At 39.6% G+C, this 21,611-nt stretch overlaps 1 protein-coding gene across 1 annotated transcript in view; it reads left to right on the top strand.

Moving 5' to 3' along the window:
- The first annotated feature begins 8,819 nt into the window (after positions 1 to 8,819).
- GPC6 (glypican 6) overlaps positions 8,820 to 21,611 on the top strand; it is a 731,553-nt gene continuing 718,761 nt past the window's right edge. The window contains exon 1 of the mRNA XM_066588819.1: positions 8,820 to 8,937. Within this exon, the coding sequence (XP_066444916.1) occupies positions 8,820 to 8,937 (118 nt within the window). The remainder of the gene's footprint in view (positions 8,938 to 21,611) is intronic.

The raw sequence follows: 21,611 nt of genomic DNA, 5'->3' as shown, positions 1-21,611 counted from the left end.
CCCCTTCTATTGGAATCAGCCGGAGAGGAGGAGAGAAGTGGTGATCCGGCGAGGGGGAGGGAAGGGTAAGGCTCAACGTTAGATCTGTGCGCCCATTCACGATCTTCTAAGCCCCAGATATCAGCCGGCCGTGAAAATGGCGGGCGCAATATGCTCGTGGGAAAGAGCCCTTATGGAAAGGATTTTATTGGTCCCCTATGAGAGTGATATGCTTGCGTTTATTGCACATTAACTTTATAAATGTTAACTCATTTGGTCTTATTTACTTAATACTGTCTGAGGGCTTTTGCAGTTGGGTGTATTTGCACACAAATTCACTTGCGAAAAATGCAGAGAATAGAACCTATTGATTTCAATTGGTTTCCTCAGATTATGCGTTTTAGCAAAATACATACGCAACATGCTCTCTTTTTGTGCGCATTTGCCCCCAAAGGATCTATAGGAGTCTACAGGGGTGTGCAAATGCGGACTTGATCTGCATGAAATTGCACACTGAAATGCTTGACTTTATGGGGAAATCAATAACAGCGGGGATAATTAGGCTGCACAGCCTGTTCAATCACGGCACAGGTGTGTCCCACGCCAATGTGAATGGTCTTGGCAGCGCAAAATAGTCCAGTGTGCCGATACACACAATAGTCTGCAATAGTGCTATCGTCTGTAGGAGCGCAAAAAGTCAGACAGTCTTAAAATGCACCAGACTTATCATAGTGTCTCTACTGAATGATAACTCTTTCAAATTTTAAGAATGATTAGACCACTCTTTAGTTGGTCTAGTTTACGCCAACAATTGCACTAATATATTGGCACAATTCACAACAATTGGCACAATTTTGGGGGGAATTTAGATCAAGTTGGAAAAACTTTTATAAAAATATATAGACAAAAAAGTGTCTAAAAACATATAGAACATGTTATGCAAAGCATGTAAGAGAGTTTCCTGGGAAAATTTGCACCAGAAAACGTGTATTTTCAATTGTACATAAGCCTCATACTTCTTGTTTTCCTCCTTTTTGGAAGAACTGTTATAGTTTTGCATTATCACTTGTATTAAAAGAGTCATAGATTACTCCACTTTGGGACCACAGAAGAGAACTCAAATCTTCACGATTCCCTTAATGCACTTCACAATATATCTTCAAAAATAGAATTGCATTTAATTTTACACATCATAATAAAATATCTGCTCATGATAATTTCCTATAAGAATCTCCACTAAATTATGTTTTTCCTCTAATTATCAGAGCTAGTGATTATGGCGCTGTTAATTACTCGAGGGACTATATGAAACATGGGCAGCTGTGCTTGCTTTATGGGAGGGTCGACATTCTCTAAATCACAACCAACGTTATCGAAATATAGCTGCTGCTCTGATATGTGCTACTTAACAGTTTGTATTCACATAAAGTCATTTAAATAAGATGCGATATTACAATTAATATCATTTTATTCAAATCTGTAAATAAACTTGCCGAGTGATTTATTTGGTTTGGGGAAAAGAAGTCAGTGAAAAAAGAAGATATAAAAAATAGACCAATATTTCACGGAAAAAAATGCAGCAAAAATATTTTTGGTAGCTGAAGAAAAAAAAAAATAGGACAGTAAAATCACATACTGAGGGCTCAATGAGACGAGCATTGTTTACTCGCTGCTAAGCAACAAGTAAACCACGCTGCTATCTTTCCAGAAAAGATCGTGTAAATGGGCTACTTCTAGCGCTGTACCTCGATGCACCACGGAGCTGACAAGCGAGTTTGTACTTGCTGTCCTTTCTTTGTTAGAAGTGCAGATTCTGCGCTTCTAAAAAGCGTCCATGTGAGCGCTTCCATAGGAACCTATTGGTTCCTATAGCAGCACTGTTTTCTCGCTGCTGTAACAGCAAGTAAACAATGCCAGTCTGACTGAGCCCTGAGTGTGCATTTGCACCCCTCACATAGACTTCTATGGGGGGACTTTGCTGCACAATACTAAGAGAGATAGAGCAGGTCCGATTTTTTGTGAGCGCACAAAATGTGCGCGCAAAACACGTTAATAAGAACAAACCCATTGACATCAATGGGTTCTATTCTCTGAGCATTGCATGCGTATATTTTACGCAAGCACAAACGCGCACAAATATAGTTGTCTGAAGAAGAATCCCTTAGGGCCCACCTTTAGGGCTTAAACAGACAGGCGCATGCAGTATACGCTCGCTGCTATGAAGCTATTAGCACAGAAAAACTATGTGCAAGAAAGATAGGGCAAATCCCAACTTTCTCGTGGGCAGTATTAACGCCTATAATGGGCGTGTGACACAACAAAATAGGAAATACTAGTTTTTTTTCATGTGCATAACACGTGCATGACAAAACACAGATGTGAGTGGTCCAATGTAAATCAATATGCTTCTAGCACTGCGTATTGTGTGCAAAAAATATATGTGTTATATGCAGTGACAATACACCTGTATGAGTTTTCTTTCGTTATCATGCATAGTTATGAGAGCAGTTGCACTAGGCAAAACATACCATTTAATATTATGACATCAATGTAAACATTCTAACACATTACACTAAAGGAAACACAAAGTAACATAGTATGTAAGGCCGAAAAAAGACATACGTCCATCCAGTTCAGCCTATTACTCCCCAATGTTGATCCAGAGGAAGGAAAAAAAAAACAATGAGGTTTCCTCATTTAGGCAAATTTTACATGGGTGAGTGTGATATCGCTCTCACCAATATTCGATTTTGCCACAGATGTGAAGCGTTTTTGTATCAAAACCGCATTGCATGACTTTGGGGAAGTAGCGATCTTAGTTGAATGTCTCTCATTGTTTTCATTGCGTACACCTAGCACATGGTGCAATACTGCTGCCAGCCCCATTGAAGACAATGGGGGATTCCCTTCTTCCTTTAAATGATGCAAGGCTGTTTTGGCATGAAACCGCCTCACAGTCTCAGGGAATTTACATGGTGCGAGCGTGATATAGGGGCGGGATTTATGGCCCCATATCGTGCTTGCCAGTGTGAAGTTAGCCTTAGGCCTTTTTCACACGAGCGAATATACGCAGCTATTGTAGCTGCATGCAAAAATTGTGCCCATGTGAAGCATTGGATTCATTCACATGAGTGGTTCTCGGGCGCGTAAAAAAATGGTGCAGTCAAAAATAGACATTGGCGACCGTTTTTGGTTGCCGATTTTATACGATGTGTGAAAAGATAGGTCTTGCCCTATCTTTTGCCGAGATATGCTGGAGGCTCCCAGAGACTTCTATGGGAGCTGAACAAAGAGGGAGGGGGAGAGAGTTTAGCAGTGTCCAACGCTAGGAAAAGGAGGATTTCTACCGACCAAGGGATTTTTTCAGCCACAACACCGCAGCTGCCCGTGTGAATGAATGAGAAAACACTAATTTTGATTAGGACTTGATTGTGGCTATACTTCATTCACATGATTTTCAACCGCAACATGGCTAATTTGAAAATGCGTCACTCATGTAAAAGAGGACTTAGTCAAACATCACGAAATATTTAATAAATTACATTTACCACAGGCCTACTTTATTTAATTTTTTAGGACACCACAAAGTATATAAGTTTTGCAGTAATTTTTCACGTTTATTAGCAAATTTCAAAAGCTGATTTTTTTTAGAACCAATTCAGTTCTGACTTGTATATTAAGGGCCTATAAATCAGAAAACAACCACGAATCATCCCACCCTTCTAAGTATACAAAGTGGCATTTAGAAAATGCATTAACTGTTTAGGTGTTCCACATGAATTAAAAGTGCATCAGAAGTTAGAACAGTTCTATTTTTTCTACAACACATCAGGAGTTAGCAGAGAAACAAAACTCACAATGTATTACCCGGATCCTGCAGTTTTTTGAAATGCCCCATATGTGGATGTAAACTCCTGTTTGGGCACATGGTGGGCTCAGAAGGGAAGGAGCGCTATTTGGCTTTTAGAATGTAGATTTTGCTGGAATGATTTTCAGACACCATCTTGTGTTTGCAGCCCCTGAGGTATTTTTTGAGGAGTGTAGTGAGCGTTTTGACCCACAGGTGTTTTGTGAATTTTTTTAACATTTTCATTTGAAAACAAAAATTTTAATTTTCCAGTTATATGGAGGTTTAGCCTTAAATTTAAAATTTTTTCCAAGGGCAATAGGAGAAAAAGCAGTCCACGATATTACCTAATTTATCCCAAGCACAGAAATGACCCATATGTAAACATAAAAGTGCTGTTTGGGCACATGGAAGGACTCAGAAGTGGAGGAGCCGCATGTGGCTTTATGTACAAGCTGTACATCAGGGTAAATCATATAATGGTGGTTCAACGCAATAATACAATTAAAATTCTAGGTATATTTTGAAGCAATCTTTTATGCACAAGAGGGTTGTGTGGGGCATGTTTCACAGTGATAGATGGTGTCCTACTTTATCCCTCATTGTTACAGACTCTGCACCTTTTCTGAGTCCTTCCCTTCTTACCAGTGGAGGGAATTTCACTAGAACAGTGTTGCCCTGGTACAACACATGTGGCCTTGCTTCCAGCAGTACTGGGCACTCTACTATTACGTTCGTCCTGGACTGTGAAAAGGAACCTGGTATCAGGACAGCCAGTACGGACATGTAAACTAGCTATACAGGTGTCTAGATGCAGGACAAACAGAAAAGGGAGGAAATGGACAGAGCAGGGCATTCTGTACCCTTCATACTGAACCCATCTCACAGCGGAGCATCCGTCCTGAAAGGGACGACCCCACTTTTTTCTACAAGGACAGAATGGGGGTCCGAGTAGAATCAGAGTGTTGGCAACCAAGGAACACACAGAGACAGACAATAACTAAAATACAAGAACCATGGAATACCTAGAATACCAGACAAACAAGGAACAACCCGAACACAGGAGCTCTGAGCAGGCAGACTGCTCAGGGAACACTGAAAATCATCAGTAACTCCCAGCCAAGAAGAGCTGGATTATATAGGGAAGAGGGAGAAGTTGATTGGTTCACAGAACTGTCAATCACTAGCCACACTCCGCTGACAGCTGCAGGACTAATTAACCTGAACTAGTAAACCCAGGAGATGTTAACCTTTACTGGTCAGGATAGAATCCATAGAAACAAAGGTATGCTGGCAAATACTTGACCATGTGCTGACTGTAATCTGACACCTGCCCTCTTGGTCCCCAAATATTAGGGCGTTGATGATCTCCTCCTGGAATTCAAGGTGCCCCTATGGCCTGCACATGGATATAGCACATAGGCATTATACAGCGCCACCTGTCTGATATGCATTGCCAGTTTTTCACACAACAACCTTGTTTTCCACATGGCATTGTATGGCCAGATTACTTGATCAAACAGGTCAACCCCTCCAATGTGCCTATTGTAGTCAAGGACGCAGTCTGGCTTGGGGTCTCTGTACTGGTACCTTGTACTTAGCAGGGGCTATTGCTATGGCCATATATTGTGCTTAACATAAGGACATATGTCTTGTCCTTATACTTGACACACAGTACCTTGTTGCTGCATCTAACTCCCCTTTGAGAGTTTACTGAAGCAGCGAATTTCTAACAATGCCACAGGCAGTTTTTCTGGAAAGGAGCTCTGAATACAGGAATACTGGTGTGAAAATTATCCAGTTAGAGATGTTAACCTTGGTCCAGCAGTGCGGGCACCAATTCCCATGCCATTTTTCCTGTAGTTCCTAGTAGGCGGAGGGGGGGGGGGGGGGTGTGATTCTGGAAGCTGAATTTTGGCGTCCTTCCCTTCATAAATCTGAAATTTATGAATGAACCCTAGTGTATTCTCACACAGCTTGTACATGTTCACACCATATTGTGTCCTCTGGTACTGGTAGAATATAAGTCTTCCTTTGAAGTATACCAAATGAATATAAAAAACTACTGTAAAGAATAAATTAACATTTAACATGTTATTGAACATGTTACTGTGTGTTATCTCTGGTTTTACATAGGACTGCAGGTCACATATACTACATCATCTGTCCTCAGCGTTATCACTGTGTTCTCTGTGTTGTTACATAGGACTGCAAGTGACATCTTCTGTACTACAATACATCATCCGTCCTCAGCGTTATCACTGTGTTCTCTGTGCTGTTATTTAGCACTGCAAAACGTAATTTGTTTCCAGTGAGAGAAACCACATAATCTTGTAGATATACCTTTTAATAGCTAACAAAAATACATCATATTATAGCGAGCTTCCGAACCAACACAGGGTTTTTCTTCAGGCTTCCCTCCGAAGAGGCATGCATATTTATACACCCTTATGTCACACATACTTATAACAAGGCACAGACATGGAAGTGATTGTTTTGTTCTTAAAGGAATACTGCAAACATTTTTAACTATTCACTAATAAGGGAGTGAAAGTTTTATGGTCCCTGAATTAAGGCCCATTTAAACAGGATGAGTGTCGGGCAAATGATGCCCGACACTTATTCCCCGCACATACTACCTCCTGTGCTGCTGCACAGGAGCTAGTATCACTGGCTCGCAGTGGAGAGGCTGGAGAAGATTTCTCTCCTCACGCTCCCCCGCCCCTCTCCATTCACTTAACATAGCAGCCGTTTAACACTGAACAGCTGCTATTTGCACTGCGTGTTCAGTGATCTGCTAATCATCCATCATTTATGCAGTAATGTTAATAGCAGCCATTCAATACTGAACGGCCTCTATGTTGAGTCAATAGAGAGAGGCGGCGGAGCACGAGAAGAAATATCTCTGACACTCATCCCCGCCCACCTGCTGGCCGCTCTGCGAGAGAGCCAGCGCTTGTAGCTCCCGTGTAACAGCACGGGAGCAAAGAGACACAGGGATGAGTGTCGGGCCTCGTTTTCCGGACATTCATCCCGTCTAAATGGAGCTTTACTGTTGGGGAGGTCACCAGGCCTGGAATACTGCAACAGAAACACAAACATTTTTAACATAACACTGATAAGGGAGTGAACGTTTTATGGTCCCTGAATCAATGTTGGTGGGGTGTGGGGTTTTCTCCAGGCCAGCAGTCTTATCTGTGCTATAGATGTCTCATACCTCCCAGTCACGCATAAATCCTTGTGAATAATTTAATCCTCCATTGAAAGTGTCAAAAGTTATAAATTTATATTCCCAAATTCTTCTATGGCTTTGTGACTTGAAACCACCCTTCAATGCCTTTCAAGCAATTCCATTTCTGCCTGCTGGAGGGAAGTTTAATTAACTTCTATATTAATCTAAATAAGCTACAGCTCATAAGTACACAATGAGGAGGATGAGCTGTGATCTCCTCTATTATAACTGTGTGACAGGAGCTGTGTAATCATCAGTAACTGTGATAAAAGTGCCTGTGTCACCTTCTAAGTAGTTTCTGTGGTAGGGGCCATGTAATAGCATCACACAAACTGAGAAACTAACCAGAAACTAAACACACAAGCCCAAGTAAATCTGAGCTGGTCAGAACTGAGATCACATGACCATCTGAGGAGAAGGAGGCTGGAAGTTTCAGACAAAAAGAAATAACTAACCAAATAAATACTTGCTCACTTATATATACTGGGGAATAACTATATAGTGAATTGAAAAAAGTGAGTGTGTGTGTGTCAGTATAATAGTTCTTACTAGCAAATGGTGCTGCTGTGGTGATAAATGCAGCACTGAGAGTACGCCAGCACTAGACAAGCAATATTGCAGTCCAAGTGCACTTTAGGAGCTGTTCATTGTACAGTCTATTCTTTTAGACAACAGAACTCATGAGGCGACATCCATAATTGATATTTAAATATATAGTGAGACATTCAATTTATAAATAAAATTTGATTATAATAGTGCGCCCTGAAGCACATCTCTACAAGACATTACACTTACATTGCTATCCCTCTGCATGCCAAATTTTATCAAACAAATCAATGGGATGACCAGGGTCACCCACTTATCCAATTGTTACCTGGTGCAAGTCTTTTATTCCTTACCAGGCTGTGGTTTGAGGGTTAATAGTCTAAATGCTACTGCAATTGCTACTGAATAGTTAGGTATCCTGTCAATCTGCAGTCTATTACAAACAAACATTGCAGTGAGTGCATAGGTGGACAAATGCAAGCAAAGTAATAATATTGAATCATAAAGCTAATGCAGAATTTCAATTTAGAGGAAAAGGTAACAAATGTGTTAGTCTAAAGCATGCACATTGATTATCACTGTGCACTAGTTCTGTGCACTGTCCATCTCATCACTGGAATGACTGCAGACTACACAGGAGAAGAATGTTTGAGAATCTGATAGGCAATTATACAGCGTGTGGTGACTCCACTCCACATTTCCCTATCAGCCTTGTTCCTAGATTGAGGCAATACAATGTACAGCACGTCTCACTGTGTCTCCAGGATTTCTGCTGGCAGCTGGGTCAGGGAGCTTGTGTAGAGCAGAGCTGCATGCACTATGCACAGTAGCCTGGCACAGTGTGACATCTGTAGAGCAGAACATATAGTACAGGCAGGGCACATATATAGCACATAGGTTAGCATATGAGGCTGTGATCCCTGCAGCATCCTACACCCAGGCTGCTCACTTCACATCTGTCTACAGGAGCAAGCAAGGATCCTGCTGCTGTTAATGAAAAGTTTTCTGCCATTTGTGAAGGGATGAGTAAAAGGGCTCTGAACCTCTGTCAACTGCACTCATAGGGTCTATTGGGTTGGATGACATTTATCTGTTATTGCAGTGCCAATAAGGAACTGGGAAGTGTTTATCTTTCTGATAAGAAGACGGGGATATTCTGGGAATTCCTAACATTGGATTATTAGACCTTACACGATGCTTTGGATCTGGGGACCTATGCTACTGTCACTTTGCACTGGGGCTGATGTGCAAGCTAGTAGCTGCAATGAGGTCAGACAGGCATATAGTGCTAAGGGATTGAGCCTGGCCAATGTTCCCTACCAAGAGATAGCAGGTAAGAATAAGCTTTCATCTCACTGGTCTCATCAAGCAATGTATTATACGCTTGTGCTTGTATTTTCTCGGTGCACTTTTGAACCTCTATTTATATAGCCACTAATGTGTAATTCTGTGCATGGTTTATTTCTATTACACTTTTAACTAGGTATTAGATACAGGTTTGCACCTGCTTTGAATGCACTTTAACATCTATGAGGGTATTGAGTGCTGTGAAGTATATCCTACAAATTTTCCATCATTACACATGTCACTAAGTAAGGGAACGCTGTTGGCAAACCTCAATATAGTTGTAGCTGACATGAAAGAATTGGACCAAGAACATGTATTCTGTGTATTATTGGCTCAGGGTCCAATCTGCATGGCATCTCAGTTACAATGCTGTGTGGTTAGTACTAATCTTTTATGTCAGTGCTAAAGCTGAGTAAACACTTGCTACACATTGACTAGGATGCTACATATCAAAGTGCTACAGTGATATCCAAAGAGCTAATATATTGTTTTGTTATTTGATTCATTCTGAATGGAATCTGTTGTTTTGGTTTATTCTTCAAGAATATACAAAACACATAATATGTTGTTAGTTATTGATGAACTGCTGTGTTTATCGTTGTGGCCAGGGCTGCTAATAAATACTTGAATTTTCACTTTTGCCAGTTGTTACAGTGTTCTTTTCCTGACCGCCAGCACCACAGAATAAACTGTGCAATGTATGTATTAACTGTATATTGTAAAAATATGTGTGCAGAAGGAAAATACATTGTATTACTTATAGTTCATACTTATTGCTATACAGCAGTGATACAAGATATATCTGAAAAGTAGATTATATGGGATAATGAAGGTTTAAAACAACATAATGCACCACTTTGCACATTGACAGCAGCAAATGACTTTGCAATGTGTTCATATATTTTCACCAGATATACTGAGTTGTATCGCCTACTGTCTCATAACGCTGGTCCGAGGTACCAGGATGGGTTTCCCTAATGTATTTGCTTTGTGTGTGTTCATCTCTAGATAATGCTGAATTGCACTTTGGAGAGCTGCTGTGCACTCTTTCAGTAATTAGGATAAACTTAGAGTTGCTGAAATGTGAATGTGAATTCCAGAAAGCCCTTACTACTGTGCATATATGTGTCAGTAAAAGTTCCTTGCAGAAAGAATAAACATCCGATTGTACCAAATCCCCTTTCATAAATATGATCAAAAAAATTGTTGCTATGATATAAATACCAAACAGTAAATTATGAATAGTAATGACTTCAGGTAATGAACATATACCATTTTTAAAATATATTGTGTCTCTACTGTAGCTACTTGGGGCCTACTCAGGCGCATATTACATTGCATAGCCTATTCATTACAATGCAAGTAGCATGAGCCACCATGTTGGATATTACCTGCATTCACCTGGCATAGGTTCCTGCATTGTTGAGGCATCGGCTATCAAGAATAGGTACCTACTGTTGAGCAGTTACTGAAATCTAGCCTCATTTACTTTATTGGGGTTGTGTTGCAAGTCTCTGTACCATGTTTGAAATGGTGCTATTCCGAAAGTGCCAAAGGGGTTTTGGTTATTTTGGTTTAAGGATCCCAGGGAGACCCAGTAGTTGGACCCATTGGATCAGGACTTTCTAACATATTTTAAGGATTTGCCATAATTTCTTATTTTAGTAACACCCCTTAAACAAGTAGCTCCATGGATCCCAACAGCTTACCTTGGATGCTGTGAAGCAACCATGTCGAACATGGATCTTAAAATCAACCAATAGTAAATTTTAACAGTAAATCTAAGCAATTCATAAGAAAATGAAACAAGTAATACACTTTGTTGCATAAAAAAACCTCTCTTTTCTTTAAATAATGAGTTAGGCCCTGCTCACACGTCTGTATCTCGCAGCCTGCGGGCTGCAAGATATAAGCGGGTGGCACACAGCCAGTATGCAATGTTATTGCGTACTGGCTGCGTGCCACCCATTGCCATGCACTGTCTTGGCATTTATGCACACGTAAAACGTGCCAAGATAGAACATGCTGTGATTTTTTTTTAAAGCGCATAATTTACGCAATTCATGCGAGCGGAAACATGGCCACCTATGGGATATTGGAACAGAGTAATACACTATTACAATACACTCGTCTGAAACAGACCTTATGAAAATAAGGGAACAATCTGCAAGAATATGGGTGGTTTCACATCTGCGTAGGAACCTTCGGTTGGAAGTTCTGTTCAGATCTGGGAAAAAATTCCGTAAGAAAAAAATGCTGCATGCAATGCTTTTTCCTCTGGCTAAAAGCCAGGCAGCTGAGCGGAAAACAAATGTACCCCATTATAGTCAATGGGATCCCGAATGGAGCAGGAAAGCGGAACCCCAGGTAGGTGTGAAACCACCCTAACCAAAATGTTTAAAATAAATGATATAATCTGATTTTCTTCATATCCAAGTTGGAAGCCTGCAAGAAATTATGCATCTCCCATATCTCTAATGTACCAATGGGGCAACCAAGAATGTTTCTGCAGTTTCTCCACATTTTTTCGAAATACATACTAGTATTTTTAAATCTATGCACGCTGCCAGCATTAAATGGGTAAATCATCCCATTAGGGGAGGTGACCACCATCAAAAATTACTTAATAGAGAAACATACTGGATTTTACGATTGAAAACCCCCTTTGATTTAAATAAGAGATCTGACCTGATTTTGCACTACTAAGGGTTAATTACTAGGTGTTCTATCTCTATTTTGTCTCCTTTTTTCTGCTTAGTCACATGATTACTTTTTTGTTTGCCTATTGGTTATATGTTTCTTTTTAAAGTAAGCAGGTGTACCATGTTCTTATACTGTGACAGCTTGAAATGTGTCAGATTGTCGCTCTATTGTAGTCCTTCCTGTTGGGATTTCAATATGCTTCAATAGAGCTGTGATTTTATTGATGGTGGATCATTTCCTTGCTGACTTCTGCAATTGATTTCAGTCAGCTCCGTGCATCCTGCTGGTGAGCTGCTTCATTTTCTCTGCATACTACATACATACAGAGTTGACAAGAAAAGTTCTTCATGGTTACAACCAGCATCCTACAACAAGAAATAATCCCTTAATTTGAGATTTGTCATGAAATCCCAACACACAATCACATTAGGGAGGTCTTACTTGGCATTATAGAAAGCATCTTAAAATGAAAGAAATGCAGAACGGTCCATGACAAAACCCATGTGGCACAACTTCAAATGCTTTAGCAGCTGAAGCAGTTAGCACTATGGTAGCCTTCCTTCTGCATGGGCCTGGTCTATATACTTTAGAATTTGTAACCTTTTTTTAATAGGGAATAGTCTGTCCTCCAAATAACAGATTGTTCCCAAAGTCAGTTTGGTAAATTGCTGTATGTACTCTTTGGAATATTTCCTTTGTAAGGCATTCTTATTTATGTTGTCACTTATAAGAATTACTTGCATGTATATGATATACATATATTTTTCTGTATTGTTAGGATGCTGCTAAAAGGTCTTTCTATGAAAATGCCATTTCTATTTTTTTAACCCGCCAACAAGTACTTCTGTAATATTTTATCTATAGTTTATGCACTGTAGTATGTTACAGAAATTGCATGGGCAAATAGAACCACATATCAAATAAATGCTACATTAAATCTGTATAGTGTAGAAAATAATGGCTTTCAAATGAAATGTTCACGGAAATGTCAAAACATTTTTTGCATATGGCGTTTGCTATATAATTAACAGTAATACATCGGGGAACATGAGCATCTTTCTGTTTAGCAGCACAGCCCTTTAACAGAAAAGTACACGACATTGCTTGACATACTAGGCTTGTAAGAAAACAGAAAGAACAAAACTAGATTAATGCATAACAATTCAATTAAAAAGTAACAACTTGGTCAAAGCAAGAAGGCCAGATTACAAAAGAAAAAAATATTGAGAAATATGGGGCAACACTTTAGGTTACCGGCTTGACTTTCAATAGGCATGTAGAAATTTAGAATTTCCATGCACTGCCTATTAAAACATCACGAAAGATTAGGACTTACTGGATATTTTAAATCCTTATAAATTATTAAAATTTATAAAATGGCGAAATAGATGTTTCTTGTGTAAGGATTTGATATATCCATAAACCCGGACAGATGATTATGGTGAAAATTTGAGAAAAACTATGTTAACCTTTTAAATGACCCCTCTGTTTGAATGTTGCCTGTCTGGTTCCCGTTGCTGTAGTCCAAGAAGCTGCTGCAGGAGTCGTGCCATTCATTATTTAATCACCGGTCTCAGCATGCATTAGTGACCGCTGAGGCCAGTGATTAGTAGAGTGGTGGCATGAACGATCAACGACACATGACTATTGCAGCAGCTCCCAGCTCCCAGGACCAGATCAGCAGGGGACAGATAGGTGGCATTGGACTGTGGGAGCATTGAAAAGATGAATATAGTTTTTTTCTCCTTTTTTTCCCTCATAATTAGCTATTGGGGTTTTTTTTAATTAAAAGGGGTTTTCAAATACTATTGATGACTATTGATGATCAGCAGTGGGCGGCTGATTACCTGGATGTACATTTATGTCCTGGAGCGTCCGGGGTATCTATGAAGAGAGGTCACAGGGCAACCTCTCTTCATACAGCACTTGCGTCAGTTGTTTATTACAGCTGACACCCGCGGGCAACAGCTGCAATCGACCGCGCGGCCGATTGCAGATATTAACCCTTTAAATGCCGCTGTCAATTCTGACAGCAGCATTTAAATTCCCTGAATGGCCCTGAGATCGGGGGGAGCCGTACAGGTGTCATGGCAGCCGGGGCCTTCTGAAAGGCCCCAGGGCTGGCTTAGCAAACTGCCTATAAAGCCATCCCCGTGTGTTGACTTCATAGACTACCCGTTAAATCGCAGTATGACATAATGCTATAGCATTACATCATACTGCAGGAGCGATCAAAGCATAACATAAAGTCAATAAAGTTTTATTAATTGTAAAAAAAAAAAAAAAAAGTTATAAAAGTTTAAATCACCCCCACCCCTTTGCCATATTTATAATAGAAAAATCTAAATCATAAAAGGAAAATACATATTTGGTATCGCCGCGTCCATAAAAGTCCGATCTATCAAAGTAGTGCATTATTTTTCCCGCACGGTGAACGTCGTCCGTAAAAAAAAAATAATGAACGCCAGAAATGCACTTTTTCAGTTACCCTGTCTCCCAGAAAAAAAAATGCAATAAAAAGCGATCAAAAAAGTTATTGCGCGCAAAAGATGGCAGCAGAAAATAATTTAAAGAAATTAAATGTCTGAAAAAAAACTATACAAGTTTGGTATCCTAGTAATCGTAATGACCCATAGAATAACGTTATCATGTCATTTTTGTTGCAGTTTGTGCGCCGTAGAAACAAGACGCACTAAAAGATGGTGGAATGTCATTTTTTTTTTCATTTTACTCCACTTAGAATTTTTTAAAAGTTTTTCAGTACATTATATAGTACATTAAGTATAACCATTGATAAATACAACTCGTCCCGCAAAAAACAAGCCTTCATACAGCAACGTCGATGGATAAATAAAGGAGTTATGATTTTTTTAAAGGGGATGAAGGAAAAAACGAAAATGGAACAAAAAGGGGCTGCGTCATTAAGGGGTTAAGGGTTGCATTTGTGGTGTTTTCATACAAACTAGCTCTGGATGAGCAGACTGATCCATTTGTTTATAACTGTGCACCTTGTCATTTTATTATATTTGAGGAGAATGGACTAAAAATATAATCTTCGCTGCTGACTTGTAATCTGATACAATTACGGCCTGTTCTACACAGTATTTCAGTCAGTGTTTAGCATCAGTATTTTTTTTCCTTGTAGATTCCAGTACTGGTTTTGGCTTACAACTTGTGATGCAAAATGCTGACTAATAGAATGGAGAACTACCGGAGAATAGAATGGCTAATTTAATGTTAGTTACCAAACATGGCAAGAGTTTTCATCAGGCAGGTGCTCTATAAACTTCGACATATAGAACCTTGATCCACATGTATGTATATTGTAAATGCTATCTTTGTGAATTCTCTCTAGTCACACCCTAAAAACAGTCATTTTCCAAAACTTTAATCAGCATTTATTTGATCAGATCCCGATGTTGGTAAGAAGTCCATCTCTTAAATTATAGTTGTTGATTCCAGGCAAGTTTTTTTCTTCAATATCCTCTTTAATAGATTGTGTAATTGGTGGCATCTAAAGCAATGCTCTAGCTCTGGACAATAATGTTAATATGTCCTTCTTACCAATTTTTCAGAAAAAAATTACCAAAGGGGTTTTCCTAATAACTAAAATTGCTCCACAACCACTTTGTACTTCCTGGTTGCTGCTGACCAGGACCTGTCACAGTGCAGCCAATCGCTGACCACAGCAGTGACTTTCTATAGCCAGTGATTGGCTGCAGCAGTCACATGTAATGGTCAGCAGCAACCAGGAAGTACAGAGTGGCTGTGGAGCAATCTTAAACCCCTTTAAGCTAAAAAATATATCAGTACCCAGGTTGTTACCTATTAGTGGCTCCAGTTTAAGAATGAGCAACTAAGTTCTCACAAACAGCTAGAAGGAGCATGTGAAGAGCAATGATTGGCTGAGTCCTTCCATTTTCATACCCTCTGCCTTCTCAGAGCACAGTGTAGAACAGAGTACAACTAGACTTTTCATAACTGGTTATGTGAGGAATTTAGAGTAATGAAGAATATGAATAGCTATACTAGCCATTGTTTAGACATAATAATTTGGTTTGTATCGAGGCACCATGTAGAAGCCATAAGGTAACGTAGCATGTTACCAATGTTCTACTATGTGGACAACATTGTAAGCAGCTTGTATGATTAATTGTGAAAGGAAAGTGGTTGAACATGGGCGTAAAAAGAAGTGCTCAATGTTTGATAGTTTTAGATAGGTATGATCAGTGATAGCTGAACTGTGGTCTAATGCCACCTTTACACATCAAAAGCTGCATTGAAGCATTAAGAACTACCACATAAAGGATGGCATAACCCAAGGTTGAGTCTCGCATTTCCACTATATGAACAAGGCCCAATAGTGCAAAACATTGCCAAACAGTCAATACTAAAGAGAATAAATAGCAAGTGAGCATTACCCACTAGTACTGACATAGTCTTTTAGCCCACGACTGGACTTGTAAAGTATGTAAACCCAGGGAAATAATTAAACAGCATGAAGTACTGGCACATAATTCAAGTTACAGCACAAGGTTCTCTAAATGTTGTTCAGAGGAGGGTACAAACAGGAATAAAATGATATGTGCATGTTTAAATTGCCTGTGTATCTAGAGAAGTTTGGCAGTCGTTCCATTTAAACCACTGGCTCGTAGACTGGATGGCAGAAGTAGGAATTTCATTTAATAAATTATTGACACTCAGAATTCATACAAGGTTAAAGTATGCAAAGTGAGCATTTAAAAATTGTACATTGTAATTCAAGCTATCAAAGCTCTGCTTGATGACTTGACTGTAAAATTATTACTTGTCATCCTGTTTGACTGTTTTGAGGATGCAACTGAAAAAAAATCCTGAAAGTCACACAGGAAGCCACTCTAAAAACCCTGCACCTGTACTTGCTAAAAAAGGAGACTTTATGAATTACATTAAACTAAACAATGTATGAATGCTAAACTTTTATATGGAAATATCCATATAGTATGTATGTATATACTGTATATTCCATTTACAATTTTTGTTTTTAATATGGAATCCAACGATGCACATTTTGTGCTATTTGCCATTTTAAATATATAATTTTTAGACAATTCATGAATGTTTCATTTCTAATACTGGTATAACATTTTGGTTGTAAAGGAATATAAAAGGATCATTTTATCAAAAGGCCAAAACTGCTGAGCTGTATAGTTTTTATATCTGTTCTGAAGCTTACTATCAATCTTCTTCGAGCATTGCTCATTTCTGCACAAGTAATATAATTACTATTTGTCAACAAATTGCCATTAATTACCAATATGACAATTCTATGCACAAAGAAAACGCATCTAGCAGGCGTCATCTGGGTCCTTCCCACTGCTCTCCAGCGCTCCAGCAGGCTTACATGCAGTCCTCAATGCTGACAATGACATCATTGAATGGCTGTAATTGGTTCATTGAGCGCTGGCTTTGATTGGTTCATGAGCGCCGCCTCAGCCAATCAGAGCAATCGCTTGCTGGAGGCAGGGTATTCAAGCCCTGTTACCAGCAAGAGATGCTCTGTTGACGTTGAGGACTACACGGAAGCCTGCCGAAGATCACTGGGAGGGACCCGGACGACACCTGCTATGTGAGTATAAGACACTCCCTGAAAATAAGACCCTGTGCCTCTTTCGGGGCAAAAATTAATAAGACAGGGTCTTATTTTTGGGGAAACACAGTACACATACAGTTAAAAATTGCTTTCTCGTTAAGGAGTGATCGATGAGCAAAATGTACTTGGTGGGTAGATCTCTTCTTCGACAGAAGTTATTGGATCTCTTGAACATTTTTGTCAAACCAATCTTTATTTTCCTTTTTGAAGAAGCCTAGAACGTCTTCAGAAATCTGCAAGATGGCAGTTTTTAGATTTTCCCAGAACTCATCTGGGGAAGAATCTGTAGCACCACTGGAATCCTCAAGCTTTGACTGGAGGGTCACCTGGAATTCAGTTTTCAGATCAGCTGAATAAAGGTTACAACCTGAAGCTTCTTCCTTAAGGTACATCTTCTCATTAGCTTAGGTTTAAAATGGCGGCGAGGTTTGCAGTGCACAAGGTGATGATCTGCATGACATCCATCACTTAAGTGTGTAGGACATTACACCTCATTGCTAACCACTGAGCCACCATGCAGCCCAGTAATTGGTAACCTAGTCACTAGTACCTTGCAAAAGCATCAATTTTTTTGTCCACATAGTGTGTCAATTAACATTAAAAAAGGTATGCCAAGATATATAGTTATCAACTATCCACATGATAGGAATAGCTTTATAATCAATGTGGGTTCAACTACTGAAACCCCTGCTAATTGGGAGAATGGGTATCCTGAAGGCATCTAAAGTGCTGGAAGTGGCTGAGGACAAGGGCTAGGCAATCTCCGGAACTCTTATTGAAATTAATGGAGAAACTGCCTGCATGTGGGACCTCCACTCCATTTATGTGGGAACCTCTGGGACCCCTGATGGCTGGATTGTTGGAGGGTCCCATTGTTGGACCCCCATTGATCATAAAGTTATTTTTAAGTAAACATTTTGTTATAAAATGGCAAGTCATGTAAGTAATTATGCAGGTTAGAAACAGATTCTTACCAGTACACATGGTAAAATTATATGCTGTAATCTCTATGAATAGTTTGGGTTTATATATGTGCACATTGATATAACAAGCAGAGAAAGCACAAAGATAAGAGAATAATAGCACTGTACTAATCGTCTCCCACCATAACTATTGTAATGATTTACTAGTTAGAGTGCACATTGCCAAGCTAGCAAACCTTTTTAGATGTGACTAATAGACTCATTTCCTTTGATAATAATTTTACTAAATGCTGTAACCCTGCCAAGAAGGTTTGCCTTTCATCATTCTTTCTAATCCTTGTTTCTAAGTCCGTTTTCTGTATCAAGACTTTTCCCTTGCTTTCCCTGTTCCCTTTAATGTTGTTGCTTGTTCACTCTGAATGCTTTAAGTTATCGCTGAAAACGTAACTCTTCAGGCAAGCTAAGCATAGTCACTTACAGTGTCCTTACATTCAGAGTAACTAAATATTTTTTTGCCATAAATCAATAGTGCAAGTGAAAATAAGAAAATGTATAATATATTTTATTATAGAAAAATGCCTCTCTCTCCACTTAGAAGACTCTGCCCACATCTGCACTGGGCGCAGATCAGGTACAACATTCCAGCCAAAATAACGCATCATGACACGCTATTGTGTCTGGTAAAATGACGTGCAGCATGATGGAAAACCAATGGATCCCATTACAGTTGATGACGTCTGAGAGGCACCATTCTAGTCTATCATGTGCCCCATCTGGCACTTCTGTTATTTGACGGAGACGCATAATGAAATTATTAAGCGAACAGCCCCTAATGGCCCATTTACACGCAACAAGTGCCATATTTTCTTCCCCCCATCTCCTGCACTAATCCCTCACTCTGATTGTACTGATAAAGTTCGAACACAGAAGTCTGTAGACAGATCAGTTAATAGCTGAAGCACATAAAAAAATTAGGAGGGAGCAGGAAGAAGAATGGATCTGTTGAAGGGAGACATACAGAGCCAGGGCTGCAGGTTCTAGTAAGTGTTTTATCTCATCTCAGTGCTGGATTTACTGGATCCATACTGCTATTGTATTGCATTATAATATCACCCATGCTCCTAATGCTTTTGGGGTGTGCTAAAGAGATAGTGGAACAGGGTTTCCTCTTCTCTATATTTGGTGTTTATGGGAGATATTATACCAGCTAGTTTCCATCTACTATGAAACTAAACTTAAAGTGTGCCTCAGTTTTCAAAAAAGCAGTCCAGGTCCTCATTGTTCTATCAATTCAGTATTCCATGTAGATTTTCCTATTTATTTTTGCTGCCCTGCTGTTTTCAATTCACTTACAGGTGGAGGGGGTGAGGAGTATCCTAAGCCAACCATTCTGCCAGTACTGTGTTGGCCAGGCCTTCCTCTCCCATTCCTCTCCCACTTCTCATGTTGCTCTCATATCTGAATGCCCGCCTCTCTGTTGTATGTAATAACTAGCAATGCCCCCATGTGCCTGTTGCTAGAGAAGCTAAATACCTAAATACAGGCAGTGGATTGCAAAAGTGCAAGAAGGGAGACCCCTAGTAGCAGCCACTTCAAACTTGATTTTCAGTGCAAAAAGCAAAACTAATAATGCAACTATATTGCAAGATTGATATACATGCATACATTTTGTCAAAAGTTAGTTTTCAATTAAGGGAAATCTACCACGCAAGGTTGAGCCTACAGAAAACAAATAAAGCTATAAATGGAAGGATACAAGTTATAACTTGTCCAGAACTGCTGCTATTCCTTGTGTACACAGATGATAGTTTATTCTGACACGTTATTCAAAGTTTAATTACAGCTATAGACACTTGTGGATTTATGTTGCAGTTGTTCTACATCAAAATTCTTGTAAGACTGCTTGTCAAGATCTTATTACATTACATTCTCAGAAAATTCCTTTCTCCTCAATATTGAATCACAGAATATACAGCTTCGCTGAATTTTAGTAGTTGAATGTAGATTTATACAGGGAATATTAGATCTGGGATATAGTGTAGAGGTATTACATGCCATTTCATATAAGTCTATAGCATTTATCAATCAACATACCTAAAGGAAACAGAAAAAAAACTGTGTAGCTTGGGAAGAACAGCAGGCATGGGTCCTGGTGATGGTTCCTAAAGTAAGGGTGGTTTCACACAGGCGAGAAAATCGTGCGATGCGAGAGTCAGTAAAAAAGTAGAATATGAAACCAATGATTTTCAATGGTTTCCTTCCCATCTGCGATGCTTTCATGGATGATATCTTACTTTGTGAGGTGGGAACACCAAACTGTTTCTATTTTCTGAGTGCAAGAAGGCCTAACCCAATGTACAAATAAAGGGAAGACATCAATCCTAATATCCTATTTTCAGAACTGTATAATATGGAGTTTTTCAAATGGCATATTAAAGAATTAAGAATACATCAAATATCTTTATTATTTGCTTAGCACATACGGCAGCCTGCGTATGCTTTCTGCAGATGGAGTATTATATACATATATAAACAGCTACGATAAAATGATGAAAGAAAAACAATCTAAGGGCTCAGCATTAAAAAAAAAAAACATTATCACATGGAGCGTTTTTGCGCTCGCATTTCGGTCGAGTAAAAAAATATGCAACATTCTCTATTTTTGTGCGCGTTTGTGCACCCGAGGTACAATAGGAGTCTATGGGATGCACAAATTGAACAGCGTGATTTCACAGTGTTGATTGATTATAGCGGGGGCTAATTAGGCTGGCCCACCCCGCCTGTTCAAACATGTAAACAGGCCCAGGAGTGCATCAGAGTACAGTAAAGGAGCGTGGTCACACTTGCGAGAGGACGTGATAGCGCTCTGTTCAGAGCGCAGTTACGGCACGCTCTCACAAGCATGATTACATGTCGCCCGCGTGCAGGATGGTTTCACACACAATTGTTTTTGGCTTTTCTCCTGGCATCTTTTGCAGCAAAAATGCCAGCGTCTGCTGTTAGCTGCAGCTCAATAGGAATGTATTAATACAAACAGTATTTTTCGTTGTGCCTTTTTTCCTCAGTTAGGCTAATTTCACACGGACAAGTGCGATATTGGGCGTGAAACTCAACCCGATATCTCACTCGCCAACATGCAATGTCCTCGTGGGTGCGAGGTGTTTTTGTGTTGAAACTGCCTTACATTACTTCGGGAAAGTAGTAATCCTTCGGCACGGCTGACAGCCGCAGTGGAGGATTGTGAAGTGTTTCTCATTGTTTTCAATGGGGGAACGTTACTCTCGCATGCACCTAGCAGGTGGTGTGATGCTTTGCAGGCCCCATTGAAAAGAATGGGCGATGCAAGGGCACACCCAAAGATAGGACATGCTGCGATGTCATGGCTCATGTGTATCACCATAT

The sequence above is a fragment of the Eleutherodactylus coqui genome, chromosome 1 (genome assembly GCF_035609145.1).
Source record: "Eleutherodactylus coqui strain aEleCoq1 chromosome 1, aEleCoq1.hap1, whole genome shotgun sequence".
NCBI lineage: Eukaryota > Metazoa > Chordata > Amphibia > Anura > Eleutherodactylidae > Eleutherodactylus > Eleutherodactylus coqui.
This window is presented reverse-complemented; position numbering and strand designations above follow the sequence as displayed.